Here is a 24,725-nt window from a genome sequence, read left to right as displayed (position 1 = left end):
CCTCCCCCTTTTATCACAGTTTCTTGAGGAATGTAAAGGCCTGTGTAGAATGGGCCTCAATAAGACCAAACGGTGATAGGATATTTCCTTTGGTTTCTCTTTTTCTTCCACCTACTTCCCTATACCTTTGTGTCTCTGTGCGCCCTTTTTTTTCTTTCTCTCTCTGTTCCTCCCTGCTTGGAGGACAACTGGGGGGGAAAACCATATGTTCTTGCACAGAATGGAACTGGCCATTTTCAGAGGGCTTTTGTCTGCTTCAACTCAGTCACTCCTCCTATTGTGGTTTAATAACGCAAGGTTAAAGGGAAGGTTTCATAGGGTTGCATTTTAAAAGTATTCTCTACCCCTCAAAGTGCCTTTTCATCCTCCAGCATAGTCTCTCTATATTCACATACACAGCAGAGTTAGAATGCACAGCTGGACTCTCATAATCACTATTTTTCCTTGGTCCCCATGAATACATTTTTGTAAAAGAAGAAAAAATGGGGACTAATAAAATTCTCCTTAAATTCATAACTGTCATTAACATGTTTAAATCTATTTTCTGCCCGCTGTAAGATGCATTTATTTAGTCTGGAACAACATTGCCTGGAAAGTTATACTAGTATTTCCCAATGAAAATATCATTTGCAGCTCATGAGATTGGCACTGGGATGAAACTCATCTAGCCACAGAAAGCTATTTACTTCTGAGGCTTGCAGTGCATTCAGATGAAGAAAGAGAAAGGAAATACCAGCTATACGTTTGGAAATCCCTCAACTAAAGATATGTATGCTTGAAAAAAATGCACAAAAATGTTATAGCCGATGGGGGGAAAATAAATAAAATGCACATATTGTATCTTGACAGGAAACTGGGATTTGACCAAAACACTTGTTGAATTCTGAGAAAGATATTAGAAATGAAAATGACAAATGTTTACATTCTTACGAGGAGTCAAAATGAATCCACAGGCCCATATGATCATAGATATCATTTTCCGATTCCCAGTGAGGTGGCTGATACTTCCCAAAATGTTATCGCCTGTCAACTTTATTAGTTAAATTCAGTTCGTAAAAGGCAAAATAGGATTGAAATGTTTCAAGAAAATTGGCTCCTATAAATCATATTTTTAAGATATCAGTAGATCATTTTTTAATTGAAAATGCATTTATCCACAATGATTTCTCCAACAATTAGAAAACTTTCTCACTATAAATGTGCATGCACTTTTGTGTGCTGTCTTCTATATTTTTAAATAAAATCTCAACCTTTAGGATAATTTAGTTTTTAAAACGGGAGAAAGTAAAATTATCAAGAAATGATACTTTCCCTTCTCTAGGCACAATGTAACTAGCCTCCAAGGAAACATATACAAGGGCTGATTCAGACTAATGCACAAGTTCTAGATTTTATTCCTATTCTTTCTGATTAAGATAAACCGACTAGGGGAACTGGTCTAAAATGTTTCTGATCATACCAAGAGCTGACAGAAAATAGGTTGCTCTCCCTAGGAAGAAAGTTCAAATATTGGATAACACACCACAGGAAAAAGTCCTCCAGCATGTCCCATTATTCTCACCTTTGTTTGGGGTTCTAGTAGGAGAAATGTACAATTGTCAAAGTTTGCTTTTTATCTTTTGTAACAACACTGCCATATATTGTGATATCTTGGACAGGACTCTAGAATCATAGAGTTGGAAGAGACCATGTGAGCTATCTAGTCCAACCCCCTGCCATGCAGAAAAGGCACAATCAAAGCATCCCTGGTAGATAGCCATCCAGCCTCTGTTTAAATGCCTCCAAAGAAGGAGCTTCCACCACACTCTGAGACTGAGAGTTCCACTGTTGAACAGCTCGTACAGCCAGGAAGTTCTTGTCTCCCAGTGGTGTATCTCTGTTCAACTGGAATCTCCTTTCCTGTAATTAACACATTGCCAGGCATGTAGCCGGGGTGGGGGGGTTCATGGTGGTTCGCGAAAAGGCCTTATTGGTGTATTATTTAAACTGTTATGTTTATTCATATCATGATCTGATCACCATACTCAATATATCCCATATGCATGGGGGTATTGGGGTAATGATACAAAAGGTTTGCTAGGCTAGACCCTCTTTCACTCAGACTCAGCCCCCCCCCCCCCGAAACTCAGCCCTCCCGAAACCCCCCCTGAAAAAAATTCAGCCTCCCCCCCCCCCCCCCGAAACGACATCCTGGCTACGGGCCTGCACATTGCTCTGAGTCCTAGTCTCCAAGGCAGCAGAAACCAAGTCTGCTCCCTCTTCCTTATGGCATCCTTTCACATATTTATACATGGCCATCTTATCTCTCTCAACCTTCTCTTCTTCTCTTCGGCAAGCTAAACACATCCACCTCTTTACGCCTCTTCTCATAGGGCAGGGTCTCCAAACGTTTGATGATTTTACTTGTCCTCCTCTGAAAATGTTCTAGATTGTGTATTGTGGTGACCAAAATACAACACAGGTGAGGCCTGACCAAAGCAGTATAGAGAGGCACCATGACTTCCCTTGATCTAGACCAGACATGAGCAAACTTTAGCACTCCATGTGTTTTGGACTTCAACTCCCACAATTCCTAACAGCTGGTAAGCTGCCTGGAATTTATGGAAGTTGAAGTCCAAAATATCTGGAGTGCAAAAGTTTGTCCAAGCCTGGTCTAGGCACTAGATGCAGCCCAAAACCCATTGACTTTTTTAGCTGCTGCGTTCCATTGTTGGCTCAAATTTGACTTGTCGTCCACGAGGACTCCAAGATCTTTTTTCACATGGACTGCTGTCTAGCCAGGCATCACCTATCCTGTAACTTTGTATTTAATTTTTCCTGCCTAAATGTAGTATTTTACAATTGTACTTGAGCTAGATGTTAGTTTTGATACTAGAGTTGAGCCAGCATGAGAATTCTGGAACTTGTAGTCCCAGAAATTGTTTTCTCAAGTTTTGATGGTAGCATTTTATAGTATATATTGAAATCAAGAGACACTTTAAGTTAAAGTGGGTGATGCTTTAACTATTTACCTCATGGTGATCCCAATTGAGATCAGCTGCCTTCTTGTGATTCCTGTTTGTACTCAAAGGAAAATTTCTATACATTTGTTGACATTAAAAATAACTTTAGCAATTGGAAATTACGTTTTTTTCATGTTTATATGTAACTCAGAAAGATACTTCAAGTCAGTTCTTTAGGATGGATTTCTTGTGGTGGAATGAAAATCGTGAGTAGTTTGTCTTTAACAATCCATACACTGTCTTTCTAGCGGAAAAGATATGCCACACAGATGATCAGTAAAGAATAAGGTGTTTACTCTTTGTTATGCAGAGCAACATATATACAGTCATGTGAACAGTTGCATGGACGACTCACACAATGTTCTTTGAGAGAGATTCAAAATGGTCCTTGAGTGTCCATGTGAAGGATCTTCTACCAGCAGCTCAGAAACAGAAAATTATACTAACTTGTCTTGGCAAGCTCCTGTACAGAAAACCTAAACATGTAACTGCTGCCAAAACTCCCAGGCTCAGCTAGCATCCCAGGCATACCCCAACCAATCAGTTTCATGCTTTGCATTTTTCAGTTAACACACCAACTAATTTTTAAATGCTGTAACATTTCTTACAAGTTTCAATAGAGAAAGTAATTTTTGTATGGGCAAATCTAATATAATATTGTTTCAACAATTATTTTTTTGTTCTATAGTATTTTAGTGTGAGTTTTAGACTAGGATTAGGTTAATCCACTTGACCCATCCCACTTGGTCGATATGAAGACAGGTGAAGTGACAAGAATGTTTTTTGAACTCACTGGAGTAATGGCATGGAACTTAGAAATAGATGATACTTAAGTCCCACCTTTATTTTATTCCAGAATTAAGTATGACATATATGGAGTGCTAGCCACATCTTCCATCCAAGCACTAAATCAATGAGTCTCCTTTAGTTGGGTACTAACATTACAATCCTGGCCCCAGATAGCAGGTTAAAGCAAGGCAGAGGGACAAAGCATGTGACAGTTTCTAGTTAGAATTGCTTGAAGCTGGATGTCCAATGGCTGGAAAATTGCCATTCTCCTCGTTGAGGTTATTATGTGGCCCTGTCAAGAGCAGGGCTGGTTTCCGGCAACACGCAGGCCCTCCTGGGTTTAATTTGATGTAGCAGCAAAAAGGAGATGAAACGGAAATACACCATTGGGATCCAAGAACTGTATAGCCTTAAAAGAGTGGAGTCAATGCCAAAAGAGCTGACGTCATGGAAAAGATGTCATGAGAGCCAAAGTTTGCTGAGCGAAAGAGAAAAGGAAAGAGAGGGGGGTGACTATTAAGCAGGAAGTCCTGTTGCTCATACTTTAAGTATAGAGAAATGACATAAGGTGGTCTCCCTCTAATCCTGCAATTGCAAACCCTTTTCATTTGTGTTCTGATTTTTCCTCTGGAAGAAGAGGAGTAAACTGGTAGCTTGAAAAGACAAAGGGAGCGTGGATTTTTCAAGTGCTTGTTCTTCAGAGCCAGATACAGGTATTGGAAAAGATACCTCTTTGAACTTGGATTCGATCTCACAGACATCCTCAAGCCTTTCTTCTCCACTCTAGCCTAGTCTGGGCCTTGTAAACAAGCTGATGATTTCCACTGAATCCATTTCAGTGTTTCATCTGGACCTTCCAAATATTGAATCTGTCCTGAAGATATTCAGCATCATTGCTCCACTGACATGGAAGCCACCAACCGCCACTGGTGACTCCAGAGTGTTCACTGAGAACTCATCTCTTCCAATGGACACTGTGTTAGGGTTTGATTCCCCAAAAAGGTAGTATAGTCTTGAGCAAATCACAAGTCATAATCAGTTTCAAATTGCTCCCATAATGTCCACAGCTCAATAAGTTACTTTGTGGCACAACTCCCAGAATCCCCACTGGCTATCTAGGCTTGGGGTTGGGAAGTTGTAGTACTAAAAGAAAAATATTTAATTACAATCCGCAAAGCTCTGCACAAGTTACAAGCTCTGCCTTTTCCCTCTAATTGCAATACTTTCCTAATTCCAGGCTACCAGCCTTTCATATGCTATCATTTTTGTACTAGTCTCTGATGCAGCACTATCTCCTGTGAACGAGAATACTTTGGTGCAATTTTTTAAGGATCGTCTCCTTTCCTTTAAAATAAATGCATGTTATCTGCAGATTCATCCTATTTTGTCAATTCATCAAGAAACAGTGAAATAGGCTGAACCTAGAAAGAGAAGGCTATTAATCAACATTGCTTGAAACCTTTGTGAAAGGGGACATAATCACAAGATCTTTTTTTTTTACCAAGGGAAACAATTTCTGAAACATATAGTGCTATTTAAAGAAGCTGGTTGGCCTAAATACTCTACAGCGCTAGATTCTAGCTGATCTTGGAAGCTAACTTGAATGGGAAACTGTCAACAAATACCAGGTGTTCTAGGGCCATGTTTCAGAAAAAGGAATGGGTTAAATCACCTTGCCAATTCCCAAGGAGGCTTAGGAGGAGTTCAATATGAGTTGACAAGTTGTTATTAAATTTGAAGGTTCTTGCTTAGGAAGGGCAAATTATATTTCCCAGTCTTTATTATTCAACCGTCCTCAGATATGTAGACTCTTACTCAGAGGTGCCCTCCATGTTTTAGTGCAGGGGTCCTCAAACTTTCTAAACAGAGAGCTAGGTCACAGTCCTCAAACTGTTGGAGGGCCGGATTATAATTTGAAAAAAACATGAATTCCTGTGCGCACTGCACATATCTTATTTGTAGTGCAAAAAACACTTTAAAACAATACAATATTAAAATAAAATATAAACTTATTAGTATTTCAATGGGAAGTGTGGGCCTGCTTTTGCCTGATGAGATAGGCTTGCTGTTGTTGTTGTTGTTGTCTGCTTTCAATTCGTTTCAAACTTAGATTGAACCTGAGTGAGGGCTGGGTAAATGACCTTGGAGGGCCATATTCGGCCCCCAGACCTTAGTTTGAGGACCCCTGTTTTAGTGTACCTTAATCCCAAGTAAGTTCTCATATAATGGTTTGCAGGCATCTTTTATCATACCTAGAAGGGTTGAACTACATTCCCTGTCTTAATTTTTTTTTTAGAGCTTGATCATTTAGTATCCTCTGTCAGCTCCAGCTCCCCATGTGAGGACATGAGGGAAGCCTCCCACAAGGATGGTAAAACATCAAAATATCCGGGTGTCCCCTGGGCAACGTCCTTGCAGGTGGCCAATTCTCTCACACTAGAAGCAACTTGCAGTTTCTCAAGTCGCTCCTGACACACACACACAAAAATTATCTGCTTCTGGTTGGCAATTTATAAGGAGGCTTGGCTACACAGAACTCTTTATGGTCCCATCTTGCCAACTCATTTTGATTGTTTCCACCCCCTGCTCCCTTGTCTCATTCCAAAGTGGAGATATCACGGGTTGAACCTATAGCATTGTGCCTGCAAAATATGTGCTCTATCAATGAGTTATTGCCCATTTTTGTCTGCTTCTGAGAAACATTCTCATGCAATCTGAAATGTAAGGAGGCATTCCACCCCACCCCAATATACCAACTTTTGTAAATAGTGCCTCAACTCCTGTGAATCTGTTTCCAAGTTGAAGCACTAAGCCTTGACACACTTCATGCTTTGAGAAGGTGAGATGATACAATAACATGTGTGTAACGAATTGATACAGCCTTGGCCTATGTGCAAGAATTGATGGAAAAGACAGGACGGGGAATCATAGGGATAGTTGGCAGGGAGGAGAAGGAATCACTTTTAGCAATGATTTATGCTTCCCGTACTCTCTCCTGGAGCGGCACTGTCTCCAACCACCTGCCTTCTGGGATGCAAAAGACGTGTCAAAAGTAAAATCTAGTGAAATGTGTGAGGACTGAATAAGCCGCCACCTGCCTCAGCCGACTTGCACTATATCTTAAAGACAGAGAGAAAGTCTTTTTTAAAAAATAGAAAGTAAATACTCCTTTAACTTGTTCTTTTCACTGTATTCCTTGTGTCACTGACATCTTCAATATCTAGGACTAATGCAGAATGAATCCCTGAAGGTTCCTGAATTGAATGAGCACTGATTTTCCCAGAAAGGAGATCTCAGAAATAAGGATTAGAAAATCGGCCAGTTCTTCTTGCCCTCACATTCTAATCTTTTGAAGCTACAAGTTCTTTCCATCTAAAATGTAGAAAAACCTATGTAGTTTTGAAATTTTTTTTATAAAATAAACAGAAATTAACTTTCCAGACATGGAAAGGATAATGTTGTATGTGTAGAGAAGCCATTGAAATGCGCAAGCATGTGGACAATTTCAGCAGAAAGGAGGAAACCATGAAAATGAACAAAATCTGGTTCCCAGTATTTAAAAACCTCTAAAATCAGAACAGTAAAGAAAGAACAATATTCAAAAAGCAGGGGAATTCCACACAGGAAACAATTGGGGCCAGCTAATCACCTCCCAACAAAGGTTTCCCCCAGGCAGGACGCAGCCAAGCCTTGAAGAGGCAAACCTTTTCAGTGCTAACCAAGGTGATCAGTTGCAGCATTCACACTTGTCTCAAACAGACAAGAGTTCTTTCTCCTACCCTGGACATTCCACAAATATATGAACCCCACTTGCCTTGTTTCCAACAGATCTCACAACCTCTGAGGATGCCTGCCATAGATGTGGGTGAAATGTCAGGAGAGAATGCTTCTGGAACATGGCCATACAGCCTGGAAAACTCACAGCAACCTGATAATTTTGTAACTGCCTTCTATATACAAGATAAAGAACCCGAGAAGGGCGGGGGGAGAAGAGGTAGCAATCCCACTTCAGGATCAGCACTGTTGAATATACAAAAATGCAAACTCAGATTTGAGAACTAAAAGTTAAAAGCCTTTTGCCTGGTTGGGAGTACCTGTCTGCTCTGGTGTCTCCCACATTTTTGTGTGTATTTAATGTTATTTTTTGTATTTTGAATATGAAGACATTTCTGAGTTTGGTGAATAGAGCTAATCTTGGTTGTAAAGAGAGCTGTTCAATGTACTTCATATTACCTTTGTTAAACCACCAGTCTATGGGCAGCCATTGAGAAGGCCCACTCAGATTGTTGCCATCAGATGTATCTGTGAATGTGGTGGGACAGAAAGTGTGACAGTTACTCGACTTTTGAGAAAGTATAACATCTTTCATGTTTTTTTGTTTTTTTACTATAGTCTAGTATCCTAACGGGAATCTGGCTCTAACATTTATATCTAAGAAAAGATGGATCCAATAGACCACTGGAAATATCAATATTATTGGACTTCTCCAGATATTGCAGCTGCCATCATCTCTCACCACTGGCAATTATATTAAAGGGTGGTAATCTAACCATTTCTGTGAAGCAACACATTCCCTATCTCTGTAGAAGTCTATACAAATGCTAGCCAGGAACATTAGCATTCAAGAGGTGTATACTTTTCTGGAAAAAAAAGAAAGAAACTGGAATAATGTTTATTACCAAATGCAGACTCCTTCCTATACTAAAAGAAAGCAGATGTATAATTGCTCCCCATATTCAGGAAGATGTGGAGTGAAAACAGAGGCAGCAAAACCAGTTTTTCTTTAGAGTGGCAAGACAGCCTGAGCTTGCCTTACATCTTCACCAAATCATGTGGGAAAGGACTCCATCTTTCTGAATAGAAGATGCTCAAATACAGAGACTCGAGTCTCTTTTAAAACCAAAACTTGAAAGGAAATTCATTAATTCCCGAGGAGAAGGGGGGAACTGCACTATGAGATCAGTGAGTGTGAAATAAATCCGCTTCAAAAACACTGCAATCCCCCAAGAGTTGATGTTCATGCTGCTAACAAAAATGAAATCTTAGCTCTCCCCCACCTAAAAACCCTCCACGGCTGTAATTAAGTTTTTCTTATGAGAGAGGCACAAGCTTTCATAAAAGTTATGCCTTATCCAATATCTCTTTCAGATTGGTGGGAATGAGTGTCACAGGCTGGTGGACAAATAGAAGTGTGTACGTTTTAGAAGGCCATCTCCTTGTTATTTTTACATCTGTTGGAAGCTGAACTTCTTTAATGGACCCTTATGCATCAAAATAATGTACTGGGCTCAAAAGAGTGTCATTCATTAAATGCTTGGAAACCCACCTTATGTTAAACTACAGAGCAAAGGTCTTTAGTGAGTTGAAGGTGTGGGTCAAATGAACCTCCTGAAATAGTGTAGACTCCAATTGCCTCAATTTAGCTGGAACAACCCAATTAATCTGTCATTCCAATTTTTCAACTGCTTTTAAAATGGCTTGGTATCTCTTGCCATTTCCCAGCTTCCTCTTTCATTCTCAGCTTATAATTGCTTAAAATTGTTTGCATTCAGAGAAGGTTAGCTGAAGTGAGGTTGCAGAATATAGCCTTCATAATAGGCTCAAATTAAAGCAAACTGCTGCAGTTAGTTTCTCTATTTTTCCTCATTAATAATCTCCCCAACTTGACCACATTCAGATCCCACTGGAGCATTGCAGCACATTCAAATACCTGGGAGTTACCCTGGGCATGATCTGACCTACAAGAAGCACTGCTTGAATATCAAGCAAAAAGTGGATGCTAGAAGCAATATCATACAAATACTGACTGGCATAACCTGGGGGTCACAACCAGACACAGTGAAGACATCTGCTCTTGTGCTTTGCTACTCTGCTGCTGAGTATGCATGCCCAGTGTGGAACACATCTCACCATGCTAAAACAGTGGATGTGGCTCTTAATGAGACAGACCACATTATCACAGGATGTTTGTGCCCCACACCACTGGAGAAATTATACTGTTTAGCCAGTATTGCACCACCTGGTATCTGCTGGGAAGTAGCAGCCAATAATGAAAGGACCAAGGCAGTGACATCTCCGGCCCATCCCCTGTTCGGATATCAGCCAGCACGCCAACTCCTTAAATCAAGAAATAGTATTCTAAGATCTACAGAGATACTCGCAGGAACACTTCAGCAAGTGAGAGTCCAAAAGTGGGAGGCTAAAATCCGGAACCTCAACCCAAGGCTGATACCCAATGAGAGACTCATCCCTAGGCACACAGAAGACTGGGTGACTTAGAAGGCACTAAACAGACTGTGCTCTGGCACCATGAGATGCAGAGCCAATCTTAAGAAATGGGGCCACAAAGTTGAGTCCATGACATTTGAGTGTGGAGAGCAAACCACAGATCACTATTACAATGTAGTCTGAGCTCTGCTACATGCACAATGGAGGACCTTCTTATAGCAATACCAGGGGCACTCCAAGTGGCCAGCTACTGGTCAAAGGACATTTAGTATAATGCCAAGTTTTTTAAACTTCATGTTTTTTAAATACATTACAACTGTACTCTTGGTTTGCTTCTGATACAATAAATAAATAAGTATCACCCTCAGATTTTATTTGGCCAAATGAGTCTCAGTTTTCATTTGTGAAATGTGTAACATTAAAGTAGTAAAGGTAAAGGTTTTCCCCTGACATTAAATCCAGTCGTGTCCAACACTGGGGATTGGTAGTCATCTCCATTTCTAAGCTGAAGAGCCAGCTTTGTCCATAGACACCTCCAAGGTCATGTGGCCGGCATGACTGCATGGAGTGCCGTTACCTTCCCGCTGGAGTGGTACCTATTGATTTACTCACATTTGCATGTTTTCGAACTGCTAGGTTGGCAGAAGCTAGGGCTAACAGCAGGAGCTCACGCCGCTCCCTGGATTCGAATCTAGGACTTGGGGCTAACTGCTAGGTTGGCAGAAGCTGGTGGTAATAGCAGGAGTACATGCCGCTTCCCAGATTCGAACCTGGGGCCTTTTGTTCAGCAAGTTCAGCAGCTCAGTGGTTTAACCCACTGTGCCACCGGGGGCTCCGTTACATTAAACCTCAACAATAAAAAAAGATTCCAGGAAAGATCTGGAGGTGATTTGCTGAATATTCAATAGTAATTCCATCTGATTATATCCTTCCACGGGCCACTTGTAACCAGTGGTTCTTTCTCACTATGAAATTGCAGCACAATGCTTCCATCTTAGCTGACATGGTTACATCCCAGTGAGTTCTGGAGGTCTGTAGTTTCGGGGAGCATGAAGCTCTCTGGCAGAGAAATCTAAACACCCTTTGCTGTACTATAAATCCCAGGATTCCATGCTGTGTTGACACAGTCAAAATGGGATCAAAATGCTATAACTGTGTGATGTGAAAGGACTGTGTTTCTAGTGTGAACCACATTTTTGTTCGACAGAGAGCTGAAGAGCTCTCTAGGTAGGGAGAGGGGGGGGGTCTGCTGGTCATCGTGATGACCCACACGCACACACACAAAATCTCTTTCACTGTTCATTGTACAGTCCCCCCAGAGAGACGGTTTTCTCTCTTTAATTGGCAATCTGGTGGACAGCTCAGTACAGGAAAAATCTTGCTATTTTTACTGAGGGATGTTGGCAGTCAGGTTTCTCATAATGCAGCCTCGCTTTGCTCTTGCAGTGAAGATTTGTGAGAGCTTTGTGAAAACCCATCGGTTAGGCTGAGCATTTTAAACCATTTTATCTTGCTATACTGCTCCGTATTAACAATCATCCTTTGGGCTGTTTACAAGTCTCGGGAAGGTGTTTTAAGAGCTGCAGGCAGCAGTTGTTTGTAAATAGTTTCATGATACGCACACTATAATAATTCACAATGTATCATGGATATGTTACAAAAACATCCCATCGATTTTCATCAAATCGTTAAAACTATAATTACATACAACAGCAGAGCCCCAAGTCAAAATTACATCAGTCAGCCCAATCACTGAGACGAATTAGCAGTTCCACTTCAGTCTTGATATATAATCCATATTGCTAACATTATTTAATCCTGTGTTTTCTAAATCTTACAGAACATAAATTTCATGCACTACCAAAGACCAACAAATAGTCTCCTAATATGCCAATAATGGTCTCTTAGATTTTTTTACATTAGCAGATCGACAATCTTCTCAATAGCTGTCAACAGATGGTAGACAAGGTTCAAATTAGACATTAAGAGAAATATATATTCTCTGGGATTACAGATTTCCCTCTCACAATAGGACAAGATCTTGGGAGAAATGAAGGCAACCACTTGTTCTCTAGACCCTTGCCCATCCTGGCTTATAAAATCAGCCAGGGTGGAGTGGGGGGGCGGGTCTGGCAGAGTGGGTGAAGTTACTGGTGAATGCCTCCTTTAGTCAAGGCGTAATGCCAAGTATTTTCAAGGAGGCAGTAGTAAGACTCCTTTTGAAAAAAAACAGCACTGGATCCCACTTAACTTAACAACTATAGGCCAAATCTCCCCTTTCTGGGCAAGGTTCTAGAGGTGGTGGCATCACAACTCCAAAGGTTCTTGGATGAAACCAATTATCTGGATCCATCTCAGTCTGGCTATGGGACAGAGATGGTATTGGTTACTTTGGTGGATGATCTATGAAGATAGCTAGACAGGGGAAGTGTGTGCCTACTGGTTCTCCTGGACCTCTTAGCGGCTTTCGATACCACCAACCATGGTATCCTTTCTGGGTCGTCTCTCCAGGATGGGGCTTGGGGGCACTGTTCTACAGTGTGCTCTGGTCCTTCCTGGATGGTCAGACACAGAAGGTGGAGATGGGGGAATCCTGTTCAACTCACTGGCCAGTGGCCTGTAGGGTCCCTCAGAGTTCAATTCTGTCCCCCGTGCTGTTTAACATTTACGTGAAACCGCTGGGAGAGATCATCCAGCGTTTTGTAGTTCGGTGTCAAATTATGCGGACAACATCCAACTCTATTACTCCATTCCAACTTATGCCAAGGATGATGTCCTACTCCTATACTGGTGCCTGTCGTCAGTGATGGACTGGATGAGGCCTAACAAGTTGAAATTAAATCCAGACAAGACAGAGGTTCTCCTGGTCAATCAGAAGGTGGATCAGAAGGTATTATAACCTATGTTGGATGGGGTTGCACTCCCTCTAAAGTTGCAAGTTCGCAGTCTGGGAGTGATCTTGGAATCATCGCTGACCATGGAACCGCAGCTGTCAACGGTAGCCAGAAGCACCTTTGCACAATGAAAACTTGTGCGCCAGCTGTGCCCGTTCTTTGGAACACCAGATCTGGCCACAGTAGTCCAAGCCTTAGTCACATACCACCTAGACTACTGCAACGCTCTCTATGTGGCACTGCCTTTGAAGATAGTTTGGAAGCTTCAACTGGCTCAGAGATCAGCAGGCAGATTACTAACTGGAGCCACATACAGGGAGAGATCCACTCTCATGTTGCGGCAGCTCCGCTGGCTGCCGGTCTGCTTCTGGGTTAAATGCAGAGTGCTGGTCATTACCTTTAAAGCCTGAAATATTGTGGGCTCAGGCTATTTTACTAATTACATCTCCTCCTACAAACCAACCTGAGCACTGCAGTCAGCAGAGGAGGCCCTGCTCTCAGTCCCACTCCCATCTCAAGCACAGCTGGTAGGAACAAGAGAGAGGACCTTCTCCATGGTCACCCCCCACCTCTGGAATGCCCTCCCTAAAGAAATAAAGCTGCCCTTCTCCCTTCTCTCCTTTAGAAAACAACTGAAAACTTACCTTTGTTCAATAGCATATGGAGAGGAGGGGGATTAGATGATGAGACACCACTACTGGACCTCCGACTTAAAACTGTTATTGTATTTGGGCTCTGTTGGACCATGTTGGCCCAATTAACATCACTGACCATACAGTCAGTTCACATATCTTGGTGAACTTTAGTTGGCTTTTGTAAATTAATGTGGATGTGTTATGTTTAGGTTTCGTGTTTACATATAATTTTTGAAAGGTTGCATTTTGTTTAATCTGTTGGTGTTATGTTATAAGTTGTTTTCATATGTGGGGTTATGTTTAGGTTATTATGTTTGTATTTGTTGTTGTGCTGAGGCGTTGAATGTCTGCCTTTTTTTGTTTGCTGGAATCCTCCCTGAGTCCTCCTGGGGAGATAGGGCAGAATATAAACAAAGTTTTATTATTATAATTACCTGATTCAAAAGAAATCTGAATTAATTTGCATTTTCAACATATATACCTCACATCCACTAATATACAACAAAAAGGCCACACACTGAGGGATTCATTTGAATAAATTGCAGAACTCAAGCATCACTAGGCAAATATCTTCATATTTTTCTATTCAGTATTAATCTCGCACCCCCTCTCCCAAAGGGACATCCACACTCCATCAGTCTATTTTGGATGACAGACAGACTGAGCCTTAAGTGCTAAGAAACATGCAATTTCCTCATAATCTTTGGAAAAGTTCCTGGAGGCACCTCAATAATCTCGGAACAAGTTGTATAGAGTAATATTACATGTGGTGGAGGTTTTATTAAATCACATATAAGTATCGTAAATCAAAAACCCATATTTGTAAAGCAGTTATTTAGAAAGTCTCAGTCGGAAGGAGTAAAAGGTTACAAATAATAGGCTATAATTTGGAATTAATTCCTTTTTACAATAACCAGTTCATAGCAGTAGATTGATTCCAATGGCCATGCTTTCTGAGGAGTCTGAGAACTGTAGTCCAAAAAGTACAAGCGTTGACAACAACATAACAAGACATACCATCACTCCTTATAACATTGTTTTAAAATTACTTTTCCAATTATAGAGTGTATGTAACCTCAGCATTTAAGTGGTTGTATTACCTGTTTTAGAGTTCTAATTTTTAGTAACCACTTAAGTCACTTTTGGGGAAAAATAAAAATGATATTTTGGGAAATAATTACAAACATATGGGTCTCAAACCATTCCATTTTCCTCTTGGTACTATATGGTATAAAGGTTTCAGCATTGGACTACGACTCTGGAGACTAGGGTTCAAATCCCTGCTGGGCTATGAAAATCCACTGGGTGATCAGTCAATACTCTGGAGGCAATGTGACTAGAGTACCGATATTCAATAGTTATAGCCTGGAATGTATAGTTTGATGGGGAATTTAGGATTCCCTGCTAGAGAACTCTAGTGAAGTAGTTTAGAGGAGTTCACTAGAGCTTACAAACTAGAGAGTTTAAAGATCTCTGTCTCGTGAACAAAGAGTCTTACAAACTAGAGCCGGCATGGACAAACTTGGGCCCTCCAGGTGTTTTGGACTTCTACTCCCACAATTCCTAACAGCCTACCGGCTGTTAGGAATTGTGGGGGTTGAAGTCCAAAACACCTGGAGAGCCCAATTTTGCCCATGCCTGAACTAGAGAGTCTAAAGATCTCTGTCTCACCTTAGGGTCTCATTGAGTCAGAAACAAAGGTACACAACAACAGCAAAGTCCAAAAAATTAACATTTCCAAGTTCCCGTCTTTATGCCCCATCCTACTAGTCCATACACAAACCTCATTTTATGTGAAAGCCTGCTGTTTATGTTTGACAAATGATTTATTGAAATTCCAGATGGCTTCAAAGCCCTTTCCCCAATTTGTTAAGATAGGTTTTTGCTATAGGGGAGACAAAATGTGAAAGGAAAAGAGAGGGTTTTCAGGGTTTTTTTAAGATGGGGAAGAAAAAAATTGACTTTCCTTCCCATGTCTTAAGTGTGTCAGTTTGGCAACAGTTACAATGCAGGCACCAACACCCCCATCCCCATAGGTCAACTTTAAAGTTTTTCTCCCTCCCGCTCCATGGCAGGTGTTAAGGCAGAAAGGTTGTCTGTAAGGATGTTTAGAGTTTCACAGAAGGGCATAAAAATCAAATTTGGGACGTTCCACTTGTTACAGTAAAAGGGAAGGGAAAGTGTTCATATGAGCATTATTGATGCAGCTATGAAAACTGTGGGGAAAACATGAAAGCAATCTTGCCAATTGAGAAACGAATGGAAAAATCTATCCGTTACATGTGATCAGAGACTGGAAAAGTTATTTTCCCAGATGATAGTTCCACAATCCTCCAGTCAGATTGATAAGTGGCCATTAGGATTGCCAAGTCAAGACTAAACTACTCCTAGAAATAATAATAATAACAACAATAATGACAACAACAATAATATTATCTAATCCAGTGGTTCTCAGCCTTCCTAATGCCAAGTCCCCTTAATACAGTTTCTCATGTTGTGGTGAACCCTAACCATAAAATTATTTTCATTGCTACCTCATAACTGTAATTTTACTACTGCTATGAATTGAAATGTAAATATCTGATATGCAGGACGTATTTTCATTCATTGGACCAAATTTGGCACAAATACCCGATATGCCCAAATTTGATTACTGGTGGGGTTGGGGGTGGGGAGAATGATTTTATCATTTGGGAGTTGTAGTTGCTGGGATTTATAGTTCACCTACAATCAAAGATCATTCTGAACTCCACCAACGATGGAATTGTCATGGGACACAGAACTCCCATGACCAACAGAAAATACTGGAAGCATTTGGTGGGCATTGACCTTGACCTACTTCTGGAGAGCACTGTGGATTCAAACAATAATGGATCTGGACTAAACCTGGCACAAATAACCAGTATGCCCAAATGTGGCGGAGTTAGGGAAAAATAAACGTTAACATTTGGGAGTTATAATTGCTGGGTTTATAGTTCACCTACAATCAAAAAGCATTCGGAACCTCACCAAACTTCCCACATGGATCTCCCATGGGCAACAGAAAATACTGTGTGGTCTTTGGCAACCCCTCTGACACCCCCTCGTGACCCCCCCCCCCCATGGTCCCAACCACCAGGTTGAGAAACACTGATCTAAGCCCCCCTCTATGTCTCTGACGTATGCATAGAACCATTTCTATACATGGCTCTGTAAATTACATACTATATCCTTTCATGGGCTTTACCTTTTCCTTCTTTTCCCCCTTTTTGTACTGTTTGAGTTATTATTATTATTATTATTATTGTTATTATTTCTTTTGCAAATTTATTCCAAAAATAATAATGATATCATCATCAGATCAGAGCAATATATGGGTGATGTTACAAGGAGCAACACTTGCTAATGTTGTTAATTATGCCACATTAAGCATCAACCACAGCTGCAGAGACTATATCATTAACATGGAAAGCAAACATTATAATAAATGGTGGGGGGAGGGGGCTCTACTTCAAATTTGTAAACTGACCCAAAAATTAAATGGAACAAATTTGAGCTTTAAAAAAACCAAAATGAGATTTAGCCATGATTAGTTCTGGCCGTAATGAGGAACATAGAACTCTTCAGTACTTATTGAAAACATTTGATTATATTAATGCTTAATTGAATTAAATTATTTAAGACATGCTGGCTTTTAAAGGTCCTAGTTATTCTCTGTGTGTGTGTGCTTTTGCTGTATCACTTTTACTCTCTTGTATTTTAGGATTCTGTTTCTGGCTAGGGTCTTCCAATTCCTGGAAGATTCTTGTGGATTCTCATTCACTCTCCACACGGAGGAAAATCCATGTGGAGGATCAGTCCCATCAAATATCACATGTGGAGCTCCATAGGATCCATTCCAAAAGTGGAAACAAAGATTATATGGATGGAAGGGACCTTTGGTTATGGTATCTCTGGGAACAAGGATCCATACAGCTATGAGGAGCCATCGCACAGACTGTGAGAGACAAGACCTCCCTGCTAGCTGAGGAATGTTCCACATTCAAAGCCCCCCAAAGCAATTAGCGATTAAGGGGGTTAGGAAAAAACAGGGACAAGACAGAGGCATCACTTTTCTCTCTTGCAGAGATTATCCACTATCAAGGGAGAAGAAATGAGAGATCAGGCTTCAAGTGTCGCCAGACCTCCATGAGCGCCTCATCCCATCCTGTAATTGACTGCCTCACCCCGAGGCTAGACTTTATTCGGAGCTGTCAATTTGAAAAGACCCCAAACCTAAACCCACAGATTATATGTGATACTGTTATGGTGGTCTTTCTGCCTCTCACATTGTGGGTGTTTTTATGGAATGATACACAGTTAATGCATCTTGGAGTCACCCACAAGATGGGCACTTAGTTTGAGAAAACCATTTTTTTCCTGGATAGTCAATAAACATCAGATTTTGCTAGGCATTTTCTATAGCAGCTTTGGATCACTTTTTAGAGAGATAAGGTAGGATATAAATAGGAGGAGGAAACTTGCTAGGTTTTGACCAGAGTTTAGAAAAGTTACTCAGAATTCTGTGCTAAAAAGTGGTCCTACAAGCTAAGAACTTTTAGGAATTTATGGTGTACTTTTAGGATTTTTACTATAGTAAGATGCAGGATTTTATTCTTGTTTCTTAGACTCCATCGTAGCTCAGTCTTGGCCAACTAATCCATAGTTCTGCCAAGTATTACCCTGGTTTTGGTTTTGCTTTGGTCGTAGCTTGATTTTCCAGTTTCTTGCAGGCTCCAGCTATTGAATAACTAGTTCTTGCCCTTGACCAACCAAATGCCCACAGGTTCTAGATTCTGACTAATCAGTTTCTGCCCAACTCCTCGCAGCCCACCCTACCAGGTTCATTTTTCCATCAGCGTTATAAAACGGAGGCTATCCTCTGTCAATCATCTGAATTGTTCCTGCAGAATTCTGGAAAATGTAGTTTAGGGAAGTGGAGGACCTCTCTTGCTGAGAATTCCAAAGGCTCCACTCTGGACTACATTTTCCAGAATTCTGTAGGAGAAACTTGGATGACTGACAGATGGTAGCCTCTGTTCTATAGCGCTGGTGGGAAAACTTCCTATGATTTTGGCTGTAACCCCTGGCCAAGGTGTCCATATCTGAACATGAAAATGTGATCGCCATACTTATGAATGGCTACAAAATGTAGTGATATGTATACAGACAAATCTCATTCTGAGATCCTTTGAAAACTATACAGCTATCCAGAGCACTGTTGAACTCCAGACCCCTTTATTAACAGAGGTTGGGAAACTACTTTGGTGGACTACAACCCTGAGAATCACATAGAAACCTTGGACACTTGGGGATAATGCAAATTGGGATCCTAAAACGTTAATCTCACACAGCAGCTAAAATCAATCAGCTGAGGTTATGTTGGTTGCTGTAAATATGAACTTTAAAAATTAAGATCTGGGCTGCAAAAGAAGGTGAGTTCTATCCAGGATCAGAGTATGAAAGTAAACAATATGCATTGTTGGACCAGAGTCACTTGAGAGTGTGTGAATTTCATGTAGTACCATGAGAGTAGAAAATTGGCTCCCTTATCAATTTTCTACATTATGTTAATGCTTACAGAAATGTAATAGGATGGTCTCCTTCAAAAGATAAGTCATCCTAGATCACTGAGGAAGCATGCAAATTTTGTTCTTAAGTCTCATCGAGTTGGTTTTGATTTGCGGTGATTCCATGAATGAAAGACCTCTGAGAGTTCTTGTCATCAGCAGTTCTGCTCATTTCTTGCAAGCTCAGGGCTATGGCTTCCTTTATTGAGGCAGCCCTTCTGTAATACATGCTTCCTCATTTCCTCCTGTCTTTAACTGTACTAAGCATTAACGTCTGTACAAATGAGTCATGTCATCCAATGATGTGTCAAAAGTACAATCGTTTAGTCATTTTGGCTTTTAGTGAGAGTTCAGGCTTAATTTACTCTTGGGCCTTTTTATTTTTGGTGATCCATGGTGTCTGTAGAACTCTTCTTTAACAGCACATAGAGATGCATAAAGCATACAGATAAAAGCTTAGGAGTTTATCATATAAGGCAGGCAAATTACAGCAGGACAACGGCGTCTTTTCCATGGACATCACACAATGTCTCTTCTTTCCTGTCACTCTGCCAGTGAGGAACAGCCTAAAGAGTGTACGTTTTACAAACACAAGTAACCCACTAATTATATCCTTTTGTAAACAAATGCCTTCCAAAAGTCTCCCCCCACCACCAAGAGAGCGGCAGGAAAAGAGTGACATGTGATAAATCCAAGGCAAAGATGTTGTCATGTTGTGATTGCTATTCACCTTCCTCTTTTGATAAACTCAGAGACAGTTTGGAGAAATTTTCAGACAAATTCAGAGATAGTTGCAAGAGAAACCTCTTCAAGTTTAGCCATTACTATGGAAAGACAGATTACAATGGAGAAAGACACTTCTCACTCTCCAAGTATTTTGTTTTCACTCAGAAAGAGTGATTGTTGTGGCCACCTTGGGGAACTGACATGTTTATTCAACCCCTAGCATGCAGGAACGCAGGAAAAATTGAGAATTTGGTTTATCATAATCCACAAATTAGCACTCCCTGATCCATTGTTCCTTTTCAAATACATACCACCACTCCCCACACATATCCCGTCACATACACACTAGTGGCCAGATGCAAGCCCTCATTGCCTTTTACCTTCCCCCTTTGCTGCGTTTCTCCTTCTCCTCCTACTCTGCCCTTGAGACTAGTTTAATTCCCATCCGTGCCTCTACTGTGAAAAGGGAGTTTAAAGTTAGTTTCTCACGCTCATTAAATTCTCATCTATTTGGCTCTTTGGGCCTGAATTTGAGATAGAATTGAAGAGAGCTGTTGAGATATGTGTGTGCGTGTGTGTAAATTATTGTTCCGTGAATGATCAGAGAGCCATGAACAGGTGCAGTAACAACTTCGAGGGGGGATATTCTCTAATCTCCGTACCTACAATTTACCAAAGGGTGGGAGCCCTATGGAGGATAATGGTGTTAGTGAAAAAGTTGAGGTCCTCCCATCCTTTAGGGAACCTTGTGAAGATGGATCCATAGCAGGGATTAGGATATATCGGATCTGTCCAAATTTATTTATTTATTTATTTATTTATTTTATTTACTTCATTTGTTGACCGCCGTTCTCAGCCCTAGGGCGACTCACGGCGGTGTACAACATGTAAAAACAGTTTACAATAAAGGCAGAACACAAAGAAATAACAGTATAACTATCAATGCATAACAATAATATAACTACACTAAATCATCCGCGCCGTCTCATCATAGAATCGTAAACCAATCTCGTAATCCGTATTCCGTTCCAGTCATCATTGCCAATTGTCGTAGCACTTAGTTAAACGCCTTCTCAAATAACCATGTCTTTAGGCTCTTGCGGAATGACATAAGGGAGGGCGCCTGTCTGATGTCTACAGGGAGGGTGTTCCACAGCCGGGGGGCCACCACCGAGAAGGCCCTATCTCTCGTCCCCGCCAGACGTGCCTGTGAGGCAGGCGGGATCGAGAGAAGGGCCTCCCCAGATGATCTCAAGACCCTCGTGGGCTCGTAGGCCAAGATGTGGTCGGAAAGGTATTTTGGGCCGGAACCGTTTAGGGCTTTGTAGGCCAACACCAGCACCTTAAATTGGGCCCGGTAGCAGATCGGCAGCCAGTGGAGCTGGAACAACAAGGGCATTGTGTGCTCCCTGCGTCCCGCGTCATACCAAGAGGGCCAGGAATTAGTAGCAAAGCTATATCACAAGGAGTTGTATAGTTTTTAAAATAGACCAAAATAATATGAAGTGGGGAGCGAAATCATTTAAGCAACCTTCAGAATCATACAATCCCACATCTCTACCATGCAAGTCCTATTGCCTCACACTGATCTCCCCTCAAATCCTCAGTCAGCTTGGTAACATTCAAAATTACTCAAGTTACATAGCTTGGAAACATTACTTTTTGAAGCTACAACTCCCAGAATCTCTTGATCATTCTGGCTGGGGACTCTGGGAGCCCTGTCACGTTGCATTGGGGCTTTTGGGAATATTCAAAACTGTGCCATCCTTTGCAAATGTATCCTATGACACCTCAAGGGGACATCCACTTTAATGAGAGGCTAGTTTGGCACGTTGTATGTTCAGAAAACAAGATAGGGATGAAATCTTTATGAAAAGGAAACCAAATTCAGTTACTATGTAGAATTATGGGAGATTTTTGGGTGAGCAAAAACTCTCAAAGGCAAAATATTTGAACTAGGTTTCCAGAATCCATGGATTTGCAAAGTAGAAGACCAAAAATCCTATAGAATCTTAGGATTTGTATTTGGTGGAGGATTTGGAATTCTCTGCAAGAGAGAGATATTTCATTTGCCTGAACTACAATTCTCAAGGTAATCTGACTACTGTCTACCCTGAAGAATTAGACTGATTTAGTTCTTGGTCATTCTCTTTTTTAGGGTTCCTTGGTGCCTTCTAAATGGCTCACCATTCCAAGGATTTCATAGCTATGGTTTCCATAGTTACTGAAATGGAAACAAACATCTGCAATACAGTAGTTCAGTGTAGATACAAAGAAGGAAATTTTTCTCAGCTCTGTTTGAATATTGGGTAAAATTAGATGCTCCACAACAGAAGTATTGTTTTGACAAGAAAACCTGTGCATTTCGTGCTGCAAAACAACAAACTGTCATCTGAAAAGTGAATATTTACCAGTCGCCTTCAGTACTCTGGCATCATGAATATATTTGCAGAAAAGGAATAGGAAATAAGAGGAAAAACTGAGGGGAAACGGTGAGCAAATTAGACAGAAATGTCTGTGTGGAGTGGAAATGATAGAGGTTGCCGTTCTTTCTTTTCTTTAGCTGCTGGCATTTCTAACCCACTTATTATCCCTTCTCTTTTCCAGGTGATGTATAGTTAGCTTTCAACTCCTGGCTCCTTCCCCCCAGAAATGCTTCACTTCCCATGGGGTTTTGCAGTTTGCCTTCTCTTCCTTTTGGGCTTGGCTTCTGACCCTTGGGATCCATGCTACGATGCCAACCGCAATCCACGCTACTGCCTCCCTGAGCTATCTGAATTGGCATCAGGACGTCTGGTGGAAGCATCCAGTACATGCAGTAGCAATAATCCCCCTGGACGATTCTGCACCTTCCGAGATTCGACTGACCCAACCTCAAAATTCTGCCAGCGCTGCAAAGAGGACGCTCACATGCCTGAGTATCTCACTGATGCAGATGGTGGTGCCACTTGTTGGTGGTCCCAGCCTGCAACCAACGCTACACTGACTTTAGCCTTGGGGCGTAGAGTGGAAGTTCTCTATGTGGCTCTCCGATTCTGCTCCCCGCGGCCAGAATCTCTGGCTATTTACAAATCTATGGATTATGGACGCACTTGGGTGCCCTTTCAATACTTTTCTGCCTTGTGCCGGCGGCGCTACCATTTGCCACCAACCCACGTAATTGTGAAGTCTATGGAACATGAAGCAGCTTGCATTGAGGCCCAAACCACCCCCAAACCTCTCACCGGAGGACTGGTAGCTTTCATGCCCCTGGCAGGCCGGCCTTCAGCCAGGATGTTTGAGTATAGTCCTGTGCTTCAGGACTGGGTGACTGCGACTGACCTTCGAGTGTCCTTTGACCGCATGCACCCGACACGGATATTGGGGTTGCGAAGGCGGGAGGCATCCTATGGGGTGGCTGAGCTGCAGGTTGGAGGCAGATGCAAATGCAATGGACATGCATCCCGGTGCTCAACTGGGAAAGAAGGAGGAGTGCCTCAGTGTGATTGTCAGCACAACACAGCTGGGCCAGAATGTGACACCTGCAAAGCCTTTTTCTGGGATAGGCCTTGGCAACGGGCAACGCCCAAAGACGCGCATGAGTGTGTGGGTGAGACTAAAGGAGTAACTGAGCCCATTATGATAGAGGATTTTCTGTGTGTCCTCAACAGGGCTGGGAGTAGCTATTCTGTATCTTATAAAACTAGAGATATTTCTATTCTGTTGAGATCAAGGATGCATCAACAGTTATAATTATTATAATTATAATTATTGCACAGCTGTCTTTGTTTCATCCCCAGGATTCCTGCATAACTGAAATTCTCTACTAAATAATTCAAATTCTCTGGCATTACTTAATATCTCTAATATTAAGGGAACCCCTGATGTATCTAAAACTGTCGAATCTAATCTGGATGGTAACAAATGTCTAGGAGAGCCAGGGTGGTGAAGTGGTTTTGAGACTTGGACTCTATTTCTGGAGATCTGTGTTCAATTCCCCACTCAATTATTATTTATTTATTTCAAACATTTGTAGCCCGTCCTTCTCAATCCCTGAGGGGGGACTCAGGGCGACTTACAATGGCAACAAATTGATGCCAACACATACAAAACCACAATACAACATGACATAACAGAGTAGATAAAAACATTAGGTTGAAATCAATTTGAAACTTTATTATCAACCATATTGCCATATCTGAATCCGATTCAGTGACCAACCACCCAGTCCAAAGCCTGTCCAAAGTCCGTTCTAAAACATTGTGATTGCTGTCAAGCTTGTTACCCAAATGCCTGATTGCAAAACCATGTTTTGAGCTTCTTCCTAAAGGAAAGGAGGGATGGAGCTGACTTAATTTCACCGGGGAGCGTGTTCCACAGGCAGGCCACCACCAAGAAGGCCCTGTCTTTCGTCACCGCCAAATGCTTTTGCGAAGAAGGCGGGATCGAGAGCAGGGCCTCCCCGGGTGATCTTAAACTCCAAGGCGGGACATGAAAGGTGATACGTTTGGACAAGTAAGCTGGCCCAGAACCATATAGAGCTTTATAGGCCAAGACCAGCACTTTGAATTGTGCTCAGAAGTGAATTGCGCTCAGAAGTGGAATTGTACTCCTATATGTCGCTCCAAGGAATAATCTGGCTGCTGCCTGTTGGACTAGTTGGGTGAGTAGCATACTCTCAGTCCCAGAAAGTTGCCATAGATAGAAAACATTCTGAAGACACTTAACACTAACAGCAACATTGTAGATACTGCCATTTAGCTGACAGAGGAAGTCTAAACTGCACTCGCAAAATTGAAGCAGGCAAAACCTTCCAATCAGCACCAAATATCTGATATCATTGTAACATCATCCTTGTAACATCCTCAGCCTGCTTTCTGGGAC

General features: G+C 41.5%; 1 protein-coding gene across 1 annotated transcript in view; it reads left to right on the top strand.

The window, feature by feature from the left end:
* The window catches only part of LOC132777855 (netrin-1-like), a 48,990-nt gene that overhangs the window by 12,582 nt on the left and 11,683 nt on the right, over positions 1 to 24,725 (top strand). Inside the window, exon 2 of the mRNA XM_060780367.2 lies at positions 22,470 to 23,451. Coding sequence (XP_060636350.2) covers positions 22,515 to 23,451 — 937 coding nt within the window. The 5' untranslated portion in view covers positions 22,470 to 22,514. The remainder of the gene's footprint in view (positions 1 to 22,469; positions 23,452 to 24,725) is intronic.

This window comes from Anolis sagrei, chromosome 6 (assembly GCF_037176765.1).
Source record: "Anolis sagrei isolate rAnoSag1 chromosome 6, rAnoSag1.mat, whole genome shotgun sequence".
NCBI classification, from domain to species: domain Eukaryota; kingdom Metazoa; phylum Chordata; class Lepidosauria; order Squamata; family Dactyloidae; genus Anolis; species Anolis sagrei.
Note: the sequence above shows the minus strand (reverse complement) of the source record. Positions and strands in the feature narration are given on the sequence as shown.